The following is a 14,623-nucleotide window of genomic DNA, read 5'->3' as shown; positions in this document are numbered from 1 at the left end:
TCCCTCTCTGGAGACATCCCAAGCCCACCTGCTCCAGGTGACCCTGCCGAGGTCGTACTGCGTGATCTCCAGAGGTCCCTTCCTGCCCCGTTTGGGATCCAGTGACTGAAGAGGGAGGGGCTCACGCCGCATCCCCGCCATGAGGCGACCGCGCTGTTCCCATGGCAACGGGCGCGGTGCGATTGCGTCACTTCCGGCCGGGGCGGGGCTAGCGCCGCCCCCGCCTGGGAGGCCGCAACGGCCGCGGGGCCTCGGGCAGCGCCAAGCGGGGCCGGGGGGCCGGGAGAATGTGCAGGTACCGGGCTGGGACGGGCACGCAGGCCGGGGGAGCGTGTGGGGACACCGCCGCGGCGGGGGGGAGCCTGCAGGGATCGAGGAATCGGGGTCCAGCGGGCGGGGGGGAGCGGTCAGTGTGTGTTGGTGGGGGGTCCCACAGCGCGGTCAGAGGGAGGGGAGGCCCCGCTGGTCAGTTTGGTGGGGACACAGGCGTCAGGGTATGTTTGTGGGGGGCCCCAGGCAGGTCACAGGGTGTGGGACCCTTCCAGCGGGCAGTGGGAGGTGAAAGGTCCATGCCGGTCAGTGGATGGGGGAGACGGGTCACTGTGTGTGAGACCCCCCCCCCCCCTCCAGCAGTCGGAAGAGGCTCGCGGTCCCACGGCAGGCGGTAGGGGCAGAGGGAGACCCACGCGGGTCAGTGTGTGCTCATGGGAGTCCCTCAACAGTCGGGGGGGGGGGGGGGGGGTCTCGGGGGGGGCTGGGGGGGTTTACAGGGGTTCAGTGCGACTGTGTGGGACAGTGATCGGGCAGGGGTCCCACCGCTCAGTGTGGGTTTCAGAGGGTCTCCCAGCGATCAGTGAGGTGATTGAGGCCCACAGCAGTCGCGGAGGGGCCGCATGGGTCAGTGTGAGTTGGGGGTGGATCTCCATGCTTGTCCGCATGGTGGGAGGGCCACAATGGACAGAGAGGGGGAGAACTCTTCGGTCAGTGGTGGGGGTGCCACACGGATAAGTTTGGTGGGGAGGAGTCAGTGGTGGGAGGGAGGTCAGTAGGGTCCCACAGCCCCACCCCAGTCAGTGTGTGCGGGATGGGGGCCCCACAGCCCCACCAGTCAGTGGTGGGGGGCCCCCACAAAGACCAGTGGCTAGGTACAGCATGGCTCCCCCTCGGTGGCTGTGGATGGGTGTCGGGTCAGTGTGTGTGGGGTCGGTTGTATGTGCGGTGCGTCGGGCCCCACAGGAGCCGTGAGGCAGGGGCTGGGCGGGGCTGCCTGCCCGTGGCGGGGTGTCCCAAGCTGGTGCCTGGTTTTGTCCCAGCGTGTGCAAGACACAGGACACGAGTGTCACACACGATGTTAGTGGCCTGTAGCGTCACCTCCCCGCGTGTTCGACGTGCAGGTGTGTGTGGCCACTGGACTCTCTGATCTGACGCGGGAATGCTGGTCCCAGTGGCGCTCAGGGAATCTACTGGCTGGTCCCAGTGGCACATGGTGTGCCAAACCTGGGAGGAACAGGGCTGCCACGTGCGAGGTGTGACACCGGCCTGACCCTGCTGTGAATGGTCACTGGCCCGAGGAAGCATGACTCTCACCGGGGTACGGGGCATGCCTTGACTCCCAGTACTTCAGTGTTCAGTACGTCGGGTATTTCAGTGCCATATCCCAGCTTCAGTGCTTCTTCCACCCTTTCCTCCCCTTTCTCAGCCCTTCAGAAGCAGATGGAGCAAATTCCTTGGGGTGTGGGCTGGTTTGACATTCCTCAGCTCAAGCCTGTGCCCAAACTTGCAGAAAATAGTTGCTTTTTTTTTTTTCCCCCTCTTTCCTTCCTTCTTCTTTCTCTCCTCTCTCCCCTTTTTCCTCGGGAGCACTGCACGCCTGTGCCGGCACCTAGGTGGCCCCGAGGGAGCCGTGTCTTTTGTCCCATCAGTCGTGTGGCTGGTGTGTGTGTCTGATCCTGCGCTTGTCCTCGCTCCTTCGGCGTGGGCTGCCCGCGAGGGCTGGCGAATGTGGCAGGAGGTTTGATTTTAGCGGGGGCTGCGTGGGTTTGGTGGGGGCTGCGAGCTGCAGAGGTGCTCAAGGGGAGGGACACTGCAGGGAGCACGTTTGTCACAGAGGGGACAGTGCCCTCAGAGCCCTCACCCTTCCCGCAGGCCCCCGCAGCTGCCGGACGGACTGATGGACACGGCAGCCCCGCCGCACGCCCCGGCCCGCGCTGCGCGGCCAGCGCCAGGCGTGCCCAGGGCCAGCTGAGGACCGGGTGTCTGCGGGCCGGCGACATTCCCGGCCTCTGTCCGATTGGGATCCTCCCTCGCTCCGGGCGCGGCCGCCTCCCGCCTCGCCGCCGTCATGAACGGGCTGTCGATCAGCCAACTCTGCTGCCTCTTCTGCTGCCCGCCCTGCCCCAGCCGCATCGCGGCCAAGCTCGCCTTCCTGCCCCCGGAGCCCACCTACGCCATGGTGCCCGAGCCCGAGCCCGTGGGCAGCACAGGCTCCCTGCGAGGCGCTGCGGGCCGCTGGAAGCTGCACTTGAAGGACCGGGCGGATTTCCAGTACTCCCAGCGGGAGCTGGACAACATTGAGGTGTTCGTCACCAAGAGCAGCCGGGGGAACCGCGTCGGCTGCATGTACGTCCGCTGTGTGCCCGGCGCCAGGTGAGTCACCCGTGGGTGTGCCGGCTGGGGCTCTGCTGGGCTGGGGCCGCGCTGGGGGCTCCTGTCCCCTCTTCTTCCTTGGCTGAGTGTCGCTGGAGGAGCTGGCCCTGCCATAGGGCTTTGGAGGCATCCTGGGCGAGCTGAGCTCCCAGGACCGGTCTGGCTTGTGGCCACACTGGGAGTGGGGTTAAAGCAGGAGCAGAGGCAAAGCCAGAGGCTGCAGGGATGTGGGGATTCCCCAGGCTGTCTCACAATCCCCCAGAGTCAACAGCAGTGACGCAACGCACCAGTTGTTTGCACAGAGCTTGGTTTTCAGGGAGCACCGGGGTGGCTGCAGCAGCTGCTTCTCCCTGTCCCCAGCCCAGCGGTCACCATGGGAATGGACAACTGCCCATGCCAGCCAGGTTTAGTCAAATTCATAGGGACATTTGATTCCTTGAGGAAAAGAATGATGGAACTGAAAGCCAGGAGAGGTTTGGTCACTCCCAAACTGTGAACTGTGAAGCTGGAGAGAGGCACCCTGGAGTGTGAAGATGGAGCCCCCCTCCTGCTGCCAGTGCCTGGGCAGGAGGAGACAGGAGGGGACTTGGCAGCTGCTCTCTAAGCACTGGCACAGTGTGGGAGTTCAGGTGCAGAGGGAGGCCAGGTCACCCCAGCTGACCCCTTTCCTGTATCTTCCCAGGAACAACAGGTTCTCAAGGACTGGCATCCCAGGCTTCAGGGCTGGAGGGAACTAGATCTCCCAAATTGTGGGATATCAGGTGCTGCTGGCTGTCTGACCTCCTGCAGCTCATCCTGTCACTGACTTCCAGCTGGAGCTCCTTGGGCATCCAGGCCAGGATCGGAGGCTCAGCCTGACCACAGACCCCCTCAGACCAGCTGTAGGGGCTCAGCAGGGAGTGAGTCCTGCTCCCTCCCTCAATCTGCTATTAGTGTTAATTTTTATGATTAGCATTGTTTTTCCCCTTATGGTGGAAATTTCTTGTGCCTTGTCACTCCCACAATTCACTTCTCTCTCAGCATCTGGTGTCTTGCCAGGCTCAGGAGAGAAAAAACCCGCTGTCAGAATTCTTACTTGAAATCCCCGTTGGGCAAACGGCCCCAAATCCTGAGCTTTTTACCAAAAATAGACTCAAAAACTTGAACAGAATCATCATCCTGCCTTCAAGCTGCCTGTTCCTGCTGGGAGCGAGGCCCTGGCTCTGGCAGCAGAAGGGTCTGGGTATCCCTGAGGGTGGCATGGACCTTCCTTGGTGGCCACAGGGGTGTTGGCCCTTTGCGTCCCGCAGTTTGGTTGTTGGGCTCTGAGGCAGATGTCCAGGGATATCCATGCCTGAGCTCCGGCACCGCGGCAGAGCCCGGTATTAATGTTCTGTACCCGTATCCCAGGTACACGGTGCTCTTCTCCCATGGCAACGCCGTGGACCTGGGGCAGATGAGCAGCTTCTACATCGGGCTGGGCACCCGCATCAATTGCAACATCTTCTCCTACGACTACTCGGGCTACGGCGTGAGCACGGGCAAGCCCTCGGAGCGGAACCTCTACTCCGACATCGACGCTGCATGGCAGGCGCTGCGCACACGGTGAGCGGGGCGTGCTGGGGCAGGGAGCAGGGCCCTGCTGCCCTCAGGAAAACCCTGTGCTCCAGCAGTCTGGAAAACAAGAAATCTCTCAGAAGGGGAACCCTGGGCCACTTGAGACAGGAAGGGGTGGTTGGAAAACTGTAGAAGGGAGCAGCTGGGGGATCCAAGGGGTAGGGGTGCCGTGGGGCGTGACCTTGGCACAAGCTTTGCTTACTGTCTTGCTGCCAGGCTCAGTTCTGGTTCCCCTGCCAGGTTTGGGGAGCAGCCCCATGCCAGGTTCTGCCTCTTCTTCCTCAGGCCTGGCTCACAGTGTGACCCAGAGCTGGGGCTGCCCCACACGGCTGCAGTCTGGGGTCTGTGAACACCCTATAACCCTGATCTGGTGAGGGGTCACCAGAACTCACCTGGCAGCTCAGCCCTGGCTGCTCCCTGGTCCTTTGGGAGGGCAGGGAACGGCCCTGGGCCCAGCCATGAGGAGCTGGGGGCAGGTCAGGGGCACAGACCCCACACCCTGCCGGGAGCCTTGTGGGTGCAGTGAGCAGAGCAGAACTGTATCAGCCTGAGATACAGCCCTGAGCTGTATCTCCTGGCGATGTGACTGGACACTGAGCTGCCCTGTCCTCTGCCAGGTACGGGATCAGCCCGGAGAACATCATTTTGTATGGACAGAGCATCGGCACGGTGCCCACGGTTGACCTGGCCTCCCGCTACGAGTGCGCGGCCATCGTGCTGCACTCCCCGCTCACCTCCGGCATGCGCGTCGCCTTCCCTGACACCAAGAAGACGTATTGGTTTGATGCCTTCCCCAAGTGAGTGCCCTGGGCAGAGGGCATAGGGGGTTTGGAGGGGCAGCGCCCACACTAGCTCTGGTCACAGCCAGGGGACACGTGACATTATATGGGCCATTTTTTGTGATAGGTTTAAACATCCCCTTTGGCATCTTCTTGCCCTGTATTTGGTGTCCTGGGAGTTGTAGCCCTCCCTGGGGTCACTGTGCCCTGTCCTGAGGGCTGTGCCACGTGTGTACCCCAGTCCCCTGTGGCATCGCATCCTGGTCACCTGTCCCGGTGACTTTGCCTGTCAGCTTTGGGGCTGTGCCACTGCCCCCTTGCCAGGTGTCCATGGGACCTCTCTGTCCCCCAAGAGTAATTCCTTGGGGATTTTCCTGCTGTTCAGATGACAGGAGTGGTGCTGAGAGGATGAGCTCTTCCTTTGCCTCTCCCTTGCAGCCAGGCCAGCAGGGCCCTGGGGAGAGTCCCCGAGCCAGAATCTGTGGCTGGGAGCCACCAGCCCACACTCTGCATCCTTCTGGCCTCACTTGGCCTTTGGGACTGGGCTGGGACCAGCCATGCTTCCCTTCCTCTGAGCCCAGCAGGACTGATCCCGACAGGGATGGGCTGTCCTGCAGCAGTTCCCATCAGCCCTGCCGAGGTCCCACGGGGATGTTGTCACTGCTGTCTGCTCCTTGTCTGTCACACGGGGGCAGATCTTTTCCTTGGCAGAAGCTGTGTCCCTCCCTGTCCCTGTGCTCTGCCATGATCAAAGAGCATTTCCTTGTCCCTCTCCCAGGGGATGTTTTGGGGGCAGGAGGAATGGAAATGTCTCATTGTCTGTGCTTACCCCCCTCTCTCCTCTCTTCCCTGTCCACCCTCTTGGCAGCATCGAGAAGATCTCCAAAATCACCTCTCCTGTCCTCATCATCCACGGTACAGAGGACGAAGTCATCGACTTCTCCCACGGCCTGGCACTCTTCGAGCGTTGCCCCAAGGCTGTGGAGCCGCTGTGGGTGGACGGGGCCGGGCACAATGACATTGAACTCTACAGCCAGTACCTCGAGCGCCTTCGGAAATTCATCTCCCAGGAGCTGGCCAGCCAACGCAACTAGCCAGGGGGACAGGCAGGGGGGTTCTGCTTGTTTCTCCAGTTCTCCCAGTAGCTCTCACTAGTCCCTGCTGCTGGAGCTGTAACAAGTTTGTTCAGCCTCGGCTTCAGGCTCAGGAGAGGGCGGGAGGCCCTGGAATGGACACTGTTTGCTCTTGGACATGGGCACAGCTCTCCTCCCTGCTGGTGCCAGCCCCGGCGCTGCTGGCACCACCGGCCCGGCTGGCCAGAGACGGCAGCTCCCTCCTTCCCCCTCCCCAGAGACGTGAGCCCACCCTTGATGGTGGATCCTTGGCTTCAGACATGTCCTCGTTTCCTCTCCCAAACCAGCGAAGCCCGAAGTCCCTCCCGGCCGCTCTGCTGCTCTGACCATAGCAATAAGGCGAGTTGGAGAGAGGCTTGGGCCCCGGCCCCTCCCGCTGTCCCTGTGGGTGGGACAGAGGAGGTGGCAGTTCCCACTCTCCATGGAGCTTTCCCGGGACCAGCGCTGGTGGTGCCCGGTGTTCACCCTGCGGCTGGGACAGAGCCGTGTCCCCACGGGGACTATGGGGATGCATGGAGGAGGTGCCCCTCTGCCCCACACCTCCTCCAGTCTGGCACTGCTCAGTGTTCCCAGAGCACTGCTGGTGTTCAGGTCACCCCTGGAAAACCTCCTCTGGACCACTTGCCCGGGGACCGGGGTGAGGGAACCAGGCAGCAAATAAAGAGCAGAGGTTTAACGTTTCAGTCGTGTGTGCCCTTTCCCTGGGTACCCCTGGGGGCTCCTGCCCATGACCCACCTCCAGGGTGTCTGGCCCTGCACGTTCCCTGGATTGCCCTTGGCCAGATCCCCGGTGCTTGTCACCCTCCTCTGGGTACTGGGTGGCCACAAGGTGCCAGCAGGATTGGGGAAGATGCCCTTGGCCCCTGGGACCAGGCTGCAAAGGTCTGTACACAGTCCAGTGGGACCTGGGGACAATAGGAACCCATTCCCTTGTCCCCTGTCATTAGAGGATTTCATGGGATCACGCATGCAGAAGGGGAGGATGGCCTCAGCCTTCCAGGAGTTGTGGGGGGGGCCAGGTGTGCCACGGGGGAAGGGGGGACATCCCCATGGCCTGCTCTGTAGCAGGGCCAGCACAGCGAGGGACACGGGATGGTCCTGGGGAGAGCAAACCTTATTTTTGATTTGATCCATGCCCAGTTCCGACCAGAGCTGTGTGGAGGCCTCAGTGATTCTGGGGGTGCACTGGCTATGGGGGCAGGTGCAGGTGTGGCTCACAAGAGTCCTCCCATCAGCACATGGGAAATTTGCCCCAGGGAAAGGCAGAGGCTCAGGTTGGTGATTTCTGGGACAGCACCTGCTTTTAACACTCCTGGGAAGAGCAGTTTGTGTGTTTTACTGCCCCTGGGACATCCCTGGCCCCAACCCAAACAGCAAAACACTGCTCTGCCGTTCCCCTCCCTGTCCTCCCGGTGTCCCGTCCCCAACACGAGGCCCTGGGGCCCGCCAGGCTCATGTGAGGAGGGATTTAATCTCCTTAGGAGCTCAGGGGCCAGGCGGGGGGGCTCACTGCACCCCCATGCTCTGAGTACTCCAATGCACCTATTGTTTGGGGCTGGGAGCTGGGGGAGGCTGAGGTGGGGGGCACAGGACCCTCTGCTCCCCACACATCCCTCATTTCCCCCAGGACCAGAGCAGGGTGTTCCAGAGGAGGAGAGATGAACCTTCCTTGGTGCTGGGGCTGTGCAGGAGCTGGAAGAGAATGTGGAGGGCTCTGGAGGGATGTTCATTCATTTCTAGGGGGATTTTGGTGTCCAGGAGCTGGGATGTCTGTCTCTCCCTGCACATGCCCCCAGTCCTTCCTTCCCCATCCCTCTGCCAGCAGTGGCCAGGTGGTTTGGGAGCCTTGGGCTCACACGTGTGTGGGAAGCCAAAGCCGCCCAGACTGGCTCCCTCTGGCCCCACTGTCCCAGGGCTCCCTAATCCTGGCACAGACGTTCTGTTTGCACCCAGGGTATTTTTATCCTCTTACTGCTGCCTGTTTCCTGTTGAGCTTCAAGGCAGCTCTGCATTTCCAGCAGGATGGCTCAGAGCTGAGTTTGGGGGGATGTTGAGGTGGCTGAAGGTTATATTTCCTGTGTCTTAGTTTGAAACAAAGGCAAAAGGTCAGTAAAGTTCAGCCTGATCCCCAAAGTCTAGAGCCAAGTCAGAAATATTGGAGTCCATGGAGATGGACATTGCTGGGTGCCACCTCCATGGTGGGGAGCCCTGACTAGGATCAGGGTTTGGGTCTGTATCTGTCACTGCCCAGGATGGAGGCTCCATCCTCACTCAGCAACTGGAGTGAGGAGGAAGAGAGGAGCACTCACCCCTACAAGAGCTGCAGGGGCCTCAGAGGGTGTGGGCTGGGGGTCCTGGGCACAGAACCCCCCACCTGGGGCCAAACTGGGCCACGAGCCACTGGGAGAGCACTTGTGTCCCCTTTGGGATGGCAGTTCTGTCTCCTCCACTGGTGCTGTGGTTTGGGGGGAAGGAAGAGCAGTCACTGGGTGGGGTCAGGTCTGGACAGTTTTGGTACCTGGAGGAGGACTCTGCAGTGTCTTTCCCGGGAGGGGACAGGCAGAGCCAAGGCCTTGAGTGTCCCCAAAGTCCCTCCAGCAGCTAGAGCAGAGCAGGGTCAGGGCAGGTGTCCCTCCAGCCCGTTTGAAGCCCCCAGCCAGGGGACACATGGGCCCAGGCTGGGTATGGGGGACGTTGGGTGACAGGCCAAGAGGGGTTTAAGTCTCATTTGGGGCATAAATGAGGCTTTTGATGGCTGGGGCCTGCGTGCCACAATCATGAGACCTCGTTCAGAGGCCGAGCTCAGTCATGGGATCCAGGAAACTGAATTAAGGCATCTTAAGGAGCTTTTTTCCAAGCTCTGCTCTGGTTTTCCACGTGCTTGTCATATGAACAAAGACGGTATAAAAGGGCAGAGGGGAAGCATCCCACCGGTGCTCGGGCGGGGAGAGGGGACGGCGTTGGAAAATGGATGCCAGGGTGGGGGCACAGCATGGTGCTGGCTGAGGGAAGGAGACAGGAAAGGACAAGGAGAGGGGAGCATGCGTTGGCTCTGCCCTGTCTGGTGAGTGAGGCAGAGGCCTTGGAGACAGCAGGGACAGTGGGGACAGGAATGGGGGCAGATCTGGGGGAGCAGAGCATGTGTCCCCACTCCCCGAGCAGTGCAGAGCTGTGAGAGCCCGACGCAGCCGCGGCCACACCGCGACACCGGCGGCACCTCCCTGGTGAGACACGGTGAGGGGGGCACGGGGGGAGGGCACCCAACCACCCTGGGGACACCCACAGCCCTGAGGGGGCACCCAGAACCGGGGGGGGGCACCCACCCCTGCTGGCTGGGGCTGAGGGCAGGGGTGGCAGGTGGCACTCTGTGAAGGTCCCTGAGCTGGTTTGGGACCCTGTGCCTGGGTGGGAAACTATGGGATGGCCCCAGCCCGCTCTGCCTGTGCACACAGCACACACGTGTACATGCACATGTGTGCACATGGATGGGCGAACACATGCATCTTGCACACGGGGACCCCTGCACACGTGTTCACACACACACGTGAGTGTGCAGAGGCCTCCACGCACGCACAGGTGTCCACAGACACACGGACCTGCACACGCACGGGTGTGCGTTCACACACACTCACAAACCGATGTGCACTCATTGACATACAGATGTGCACTCACATACCGATGTGCACACACCCCCGAGCAGCCCCACACCCCCTCTGGCCCCTCTCCTCACCCTCGGGTTCCACCAGCCCCACTGGCACCTCACATCCGCCACGTCCCAAACCACCCCCAGGGACGGCAGCATTGCCAGGGCTGTGGATTGCACCAGGGAGACCCGCGGGTCGGTTTTCACCTCCTGGAGAAGTGGGACAGGCTGAGAATCTCCAGCTCCCTCTGATCCCCCCAGTTCCCCTGTCTCCATGGGATTCCCCCAGGATGCCTCAGCTCCTGGAATTACCCCAGATCCCTCAGCTCCTCGGCATTTCCCAACTCCCCAGAATCCCTCAGCTCCCTCGGATCCTCTGGCTCTCCCCCTTGCTCTCCCCCTCTCATCTGTCCTCTGTCCGCAGGAGCTCTCGGAGGAGAGTGCGGGGCCGGGCCCGCTGCCCCCTGTGAGCTTCCCTTTGTCATCCTATGCCTGAGTGATGCCTGGAGGCTGGGACGGCCAAGGGAGGCCCACGGGCTGCCACAGCCCCGCGGTGACAGCGCCTGGATACACGTGGGACCACGCACCGGGGCTAGGACAGGAGTCTTCAGGGGGCTGGGACACGCTGGGGGGCTGGGACACCCTGCGGGACTGAAATGGCCCCTTGGAGGGCTGGGAGCAGCCCCTTCATGACAAAAGCATTGTCTTGTAGGGGCCCTCGCATCCCCTTAGGGCACCGGGAACATCCTGGGGGGATGAAAATCCCATAGAGGGACCAGAACATCCTGGAGGAGGGGCTGTGATGCATCCCCTTCATGTACCAGGACTACTTGTGGGGACCTGGAACATCCCTTTGGGAAGTCAAAGCAACCCTTTGGGGTGCCAGCAGAACCATGGGGAGCTGGAACATCCCCATGGGCTGAGGCTGGGCAGGGTGGGTTGCAGCAGCCAGGCCATTGCCCTGGGATATGGATAGGATTATGGGGTGTCACGGAGAACCCCTGTCTGGGGAGGACCTTTCATGGGGGACATGGACCATGGGGCTTTGTATGTAGGGTGGTACCAAGACGGGGTACTGGGAATACTGGGAGCCATGTCACCATCCTGATCAGCACATCACTGCGAAGATGTGGCCCCACAAGAAGATGTTCTGGCAACTCCAGGGAAGGTCCTGTTCTCCCAAATCTGTTCCCTTCTCCAGCTTCACAAACTCCACCTGGCACCTCATGCTGAGGCTGGGCCAGGACAGTGGAAAAGTTCCCACGTGGATGCAGAGAAAACCTGCCCCGTGGGGAGCAGAAACTCATCCTGGGGTGCTCGGATGGGTGATGCAGAACAAGGACCAGGAAGTGGGGGTCTGTGGGGGGAGACTGTGGTCACACTGGCATCTCCAGCTGTTTTCCATTTTTTTTGGGCTATTCTCTCAAAACTCAACCCCATTCACCCAGCTGGGCATTCATGGCAGGGCTGGGCCGGGGGGGGGGGGGGAGGTGTGCAGGGCTGGAGGATGGGGATGGGATTCCAGGGAGTCCCCCCAAGCCCCAGGGCTGGATCTGACTTCTGCTCTGGGGAGTGAACCAGGAGCATCCCCCATGGCAGCCCTGGAGCCATATTCCTGGGTCACACCCTCGTGGTTCTGCATGTGTGAGGGACACCTAGCAAGGCACGAGGTCACCCTGGCACCAGGGCAGGTCTCTGTGTCCCCCAGCATAGTGTGGTGTCTCTCTGTCACTGGGGACAGGTCCTGGTGTCCCCCAGCAGCAGGAAGGGCTGTGGCAGGGGTAACTCTGGCCCCTGTGCAGTGACATCCCCCTGCCTGGCTCTCCTGGGCCAAACCCCTGTCCCCCTTGTCCCTGCAGGGACTAAGGTCAGTGACAGCCCCTCCTTATCTGAAATCAGAGGCTCTGGCTGTGGGACATGGGGAGCAGTGGGGTTGGGGACCCCTCACTTCTCTGCAGAGGGTCAGGAGCTTTGAGGTGTTGAGGGAGTTTTGGGGGTCCCATGATCAGTCAAGCAGGCTGGGGAGGGGGTGGGGTTAGGTCCTGAGCAGTGTTGGAGAGATTCCTGCGGAGTGCTGAGCAGGATGGGGGAATTTGGGGGTTGCTGTTTTCAGAGGAGCTGCCTCAGTGTGCAGTGGGACCCTTGGGACTTCCCCAGTGCTGCTCGCTGGGAGCTGAGTGGGCACCCCAGTTAATTGAGCTTAGGTGGGGAGGCAAAAGCAAGACCAGCATCGAAGGTTTTCCATGTGGGGTCCTCTAGGTCTGGGCAGAAACAAGTATTTTATTTTATTTTATTTTATTTTATTTTATTTTATTTTATTTTATTTTATTTTATTTTTTAGTTTAGTTTGCTGCTTTGTGAGTTGAGAAAGCACAGGATGAGAACTATAAGGCAGGGAAATATCCCGTGTGTCTGAGCTTTTGTTTATGTGTGTGTGTTTCTTGAAGTTTCTCTGTTACAGCTCGAGTTCTATAAAATAGATTTAACCATACCAAAAAATAAAAGCACCCTGTTTGTGTGGGGAAAATATGAGTTTGCACTCCCAGGCTTGGTGGGAGAGGGGAGGTGTGGGTGGGGATCTTATAGCACCTTGTGCCAGGGCCTGGCTTCTGCCAGAGGGAAGGCAATTTATCTCCTGGGGTTTCCTGCTTTTTATGGATTATTCAGGTTTCCCAGAACCGGCAGCTGTTGGTTCTGCTCAGTGTTGGGTTCCTTTCCTGGTATCCTCTTCTCCTGGACTCTGCAGGGATGCCGTGGGCGCGATGGGCAGGGGGAGGCAGCAGCATGTGCCCAATTTGGGAAACAAAGTGGTTTTTTTTCACTTAAGACTATTACAAAACACAACTTTTGCAATTTTTCCCTTGTCCCTCCCTTTGGCCAAGGCTGACTCCTCCTTGTGCAACTTTCTCTGCATCACCCAATAATTCCTGGCATTGCCCTTGAACTTCCCATCTCTCCTTGCACAAGCAGTGAGGCTCCCCTGGATCAACCTGTATCTCCAGGCTGGCATGTTTGGTTCCACTCCATGGGATTTCTTGGAGGGCTTGGTCCTTGCTGGTCTGAGAAGGGCCTCACCTGCTGGAGGTGGAGTCTCCCTGCTCTGAACACCTAAGGCAGGGGCAGTGCCAGGTGATTCCCAGGAGCTGTGGATGCCCCTCATCTGGTTGATCCCACCCAGGGCTGGCTCCTGGTCCCTGCTCTGGCTCAGGCTCAGCTCAGCCAAAGTGCTGTCACTTTGTGCCTCAGTTTCCCCACTGGTAAATGCAGGTGTGGTGACTGCCTGGGGCAAGGAGGGGGCTGGGCCCTCTTGGGATGTGGAACCAGTTACTGGCCTGGCCTTGGCCTCAGGGCCACCGCCCAGTGTCCTGCTGCTCTCCAGGAGCCCAAGCTGTGCTGAGGCTCAGGGAGCTGGTTTGAGGTACCCCATGCTGGGGTGGATGGGCCGTACTGGGGGCTGTGCTGGGGCTGGTGGTCCATGGTAGTCCATGTTGGGACATGCTGAGGCAGTGGCGTGTACTGAGGCCAGGCAGTGGTCTGTGCTGGAGGCAGTGGTCCATGGTGGTCCATGCTGGGAATACTGGAATATGCTGGGGCAGTGGACCATGCTGGGATCTGCAGGCTCTGCTGGTGTGGTCTATGGTGCTCCACCATGGTCTGTTGTGAGGAGGCTGGGCTGGTGGGCCACAGAGCACGGAACCTGTGACGATCAGTGTGCCCACAGCTGGGGGGTTCTGGGGGTGCTCGGCAGGAGGATGAGGTGGGTCCAGCCCTGGGGCTGTACCCCAGCCCGTTTCTCCCCTCGCTATGGGGATGTGCCAAACCCGACCGAGCTTGGATTACGGAATCCTGGAATATCCTGAGCTGTGAGGGACCTGTAGGGATCATCGAGTCCAACTCCCAGCCCTGCAGACATCCCACCCTGAGCATCCCTGAGAGCGCTGATTCTGGATGGCGGCTCCTGCAGCCCGGCCATGCCCCGAGGGAACGGGAACGCCGCAGTTCAGCTGGAGCAGAGGAGACTGAGGGGAGACTCCTCGGGGGCTGCAGCTCCTCCCGAGGGGAGGCAGAGGGGCAGGGGCTGAGCTCTGCTCTGGGACAGGGACAGGAGCCCAGCAAGGGCTGGAGCTGTGTCAGGGCTTGGGCTGGAGCTCAGGGAAAGGTTCTTCTTTCCCCCGAGGGTGCTGGGCACTGCCCAGGCTCCCCAGGGAATGGTCCCGGCCCCAAGGCTGCCAGAGCTCCAGGAGCGTTTGGACACCGCTCTCAGGGATGCTCAGGGTGGGATTGTTGGGGTGTCTGGGCAGGGACAGGGGCTGGATCCATGGTCACTGCTGGATCCTCCTGCGGCCATTCCAGGAAACGGGAACGGCTCCCGCCTCTACCTCAGCCCCGCCCCGCTCTCAGGCGCGCTGCGGGCAGCCCTGTGCGGGCAGCGGCGTCGCGGGGTCCTCGCCGCCGCGCCCGGCGCTCCCAAGATGGCGGCGGGGCCGGTACCGGCCGTGTGAACCGGGACCGCGTTCTCGTAGCCCGCGGCTCCTCCGCCCCCCCGGCCCCGCTCCCGCCCTGAAGCCGGCGGGATGCTCAGATCCACCGGCTACTTCCGCGGCATCGACTGCCCGTTCCTCAACGCCGGGGGGTCGGGGCCGGGCCGGGGGTGCCGCAGGCCCTACTGCCACTTCCGGCACCCCCCGGTGGCCCCGGCGCCGTGCGGAGCCTCCAGAGCCTCGGGCGACCCCAGCGTGGGGCTCCCGCTCGGACACGGCGCAGGTACGGCCCGGCCCGGCCCGGCCCGGCCGCGGTACCCTCTCACCTTCTCCCGACCCCCTCCC

At 61.3% G+C, this 14,623-nt stretch overlaps 2 protein-coding genes across 2 annotated transcripts in view; both read left to right on the top strand.

Moving 5' to 3' along the window:
• Nucleotides 1-222: 222 nt before the first annotated feature.
• Nucleotides 223-6,837, top strand: ABHD17A (abhydrolase domain containing 17A, depalmitoylase). Its single transcript, XM_062510425.1, has 5 exons — nucleotides 223-295; nucleotides 2,146-2,646; nucleotides 4,036-4,230; nucleotides 4,860-5,039; nucleotides 5,890-6,837. Exons 2-5 carry the CDS (start codon nucleotides 2,342-2,344, stop codon nucleotides 6,113-6,115), a joined length of 906 nt encoding a protein of 301 aa, XP_062366409.1. The 5' UTR covers nucleotides 223-295; nucleotides 2,146-2,341; the 3' UTR covers nucleotides 6,116-6,837.
• A 7,454-nt stretch (nucleotides 6,838-14,291) lies between these two features.
• Nucleotides 14,292-14,623, top strand: part of REXO1 (RNA exonuclease 1 homolog) — a 43,620-nt gene continuing 43,288 nt past the window's right edge. Inside the window, exon 1 of the mRNA XM_062509978.1 lies at nucleotides 14,292-14,561. Coding sequence (XP_062365962.1) covers nucleotides 14,372-14,561 — 190 coding nt within the window. The 5' untranslated portion in view covers nucleotides 14,292-14,371. The remainder of the gene's footprint in view (nucleotides 14,562-14,623) is intronic.

The sequence above is a fragment of the Cinclus cinclus genome, chromosome 28 (assembly GCF_963662255.1).
Source record: "Cinclus cinclus chromosome 28, bCinCin1.1, whole genome shotgun sequence".
NCBI classification, from domain to species: domain Eukaryota; kingdom Metazoa; phylum Chordata; class Aves; order Passeriformes; family Cinclidae; genus Cinclus; species Cinclus cinclus.
The sequence above is the reverse complement of the archived record's forward strand: the minus strand, read 5'-3'. Positions and strand labels throughout refer to the sequence as shown.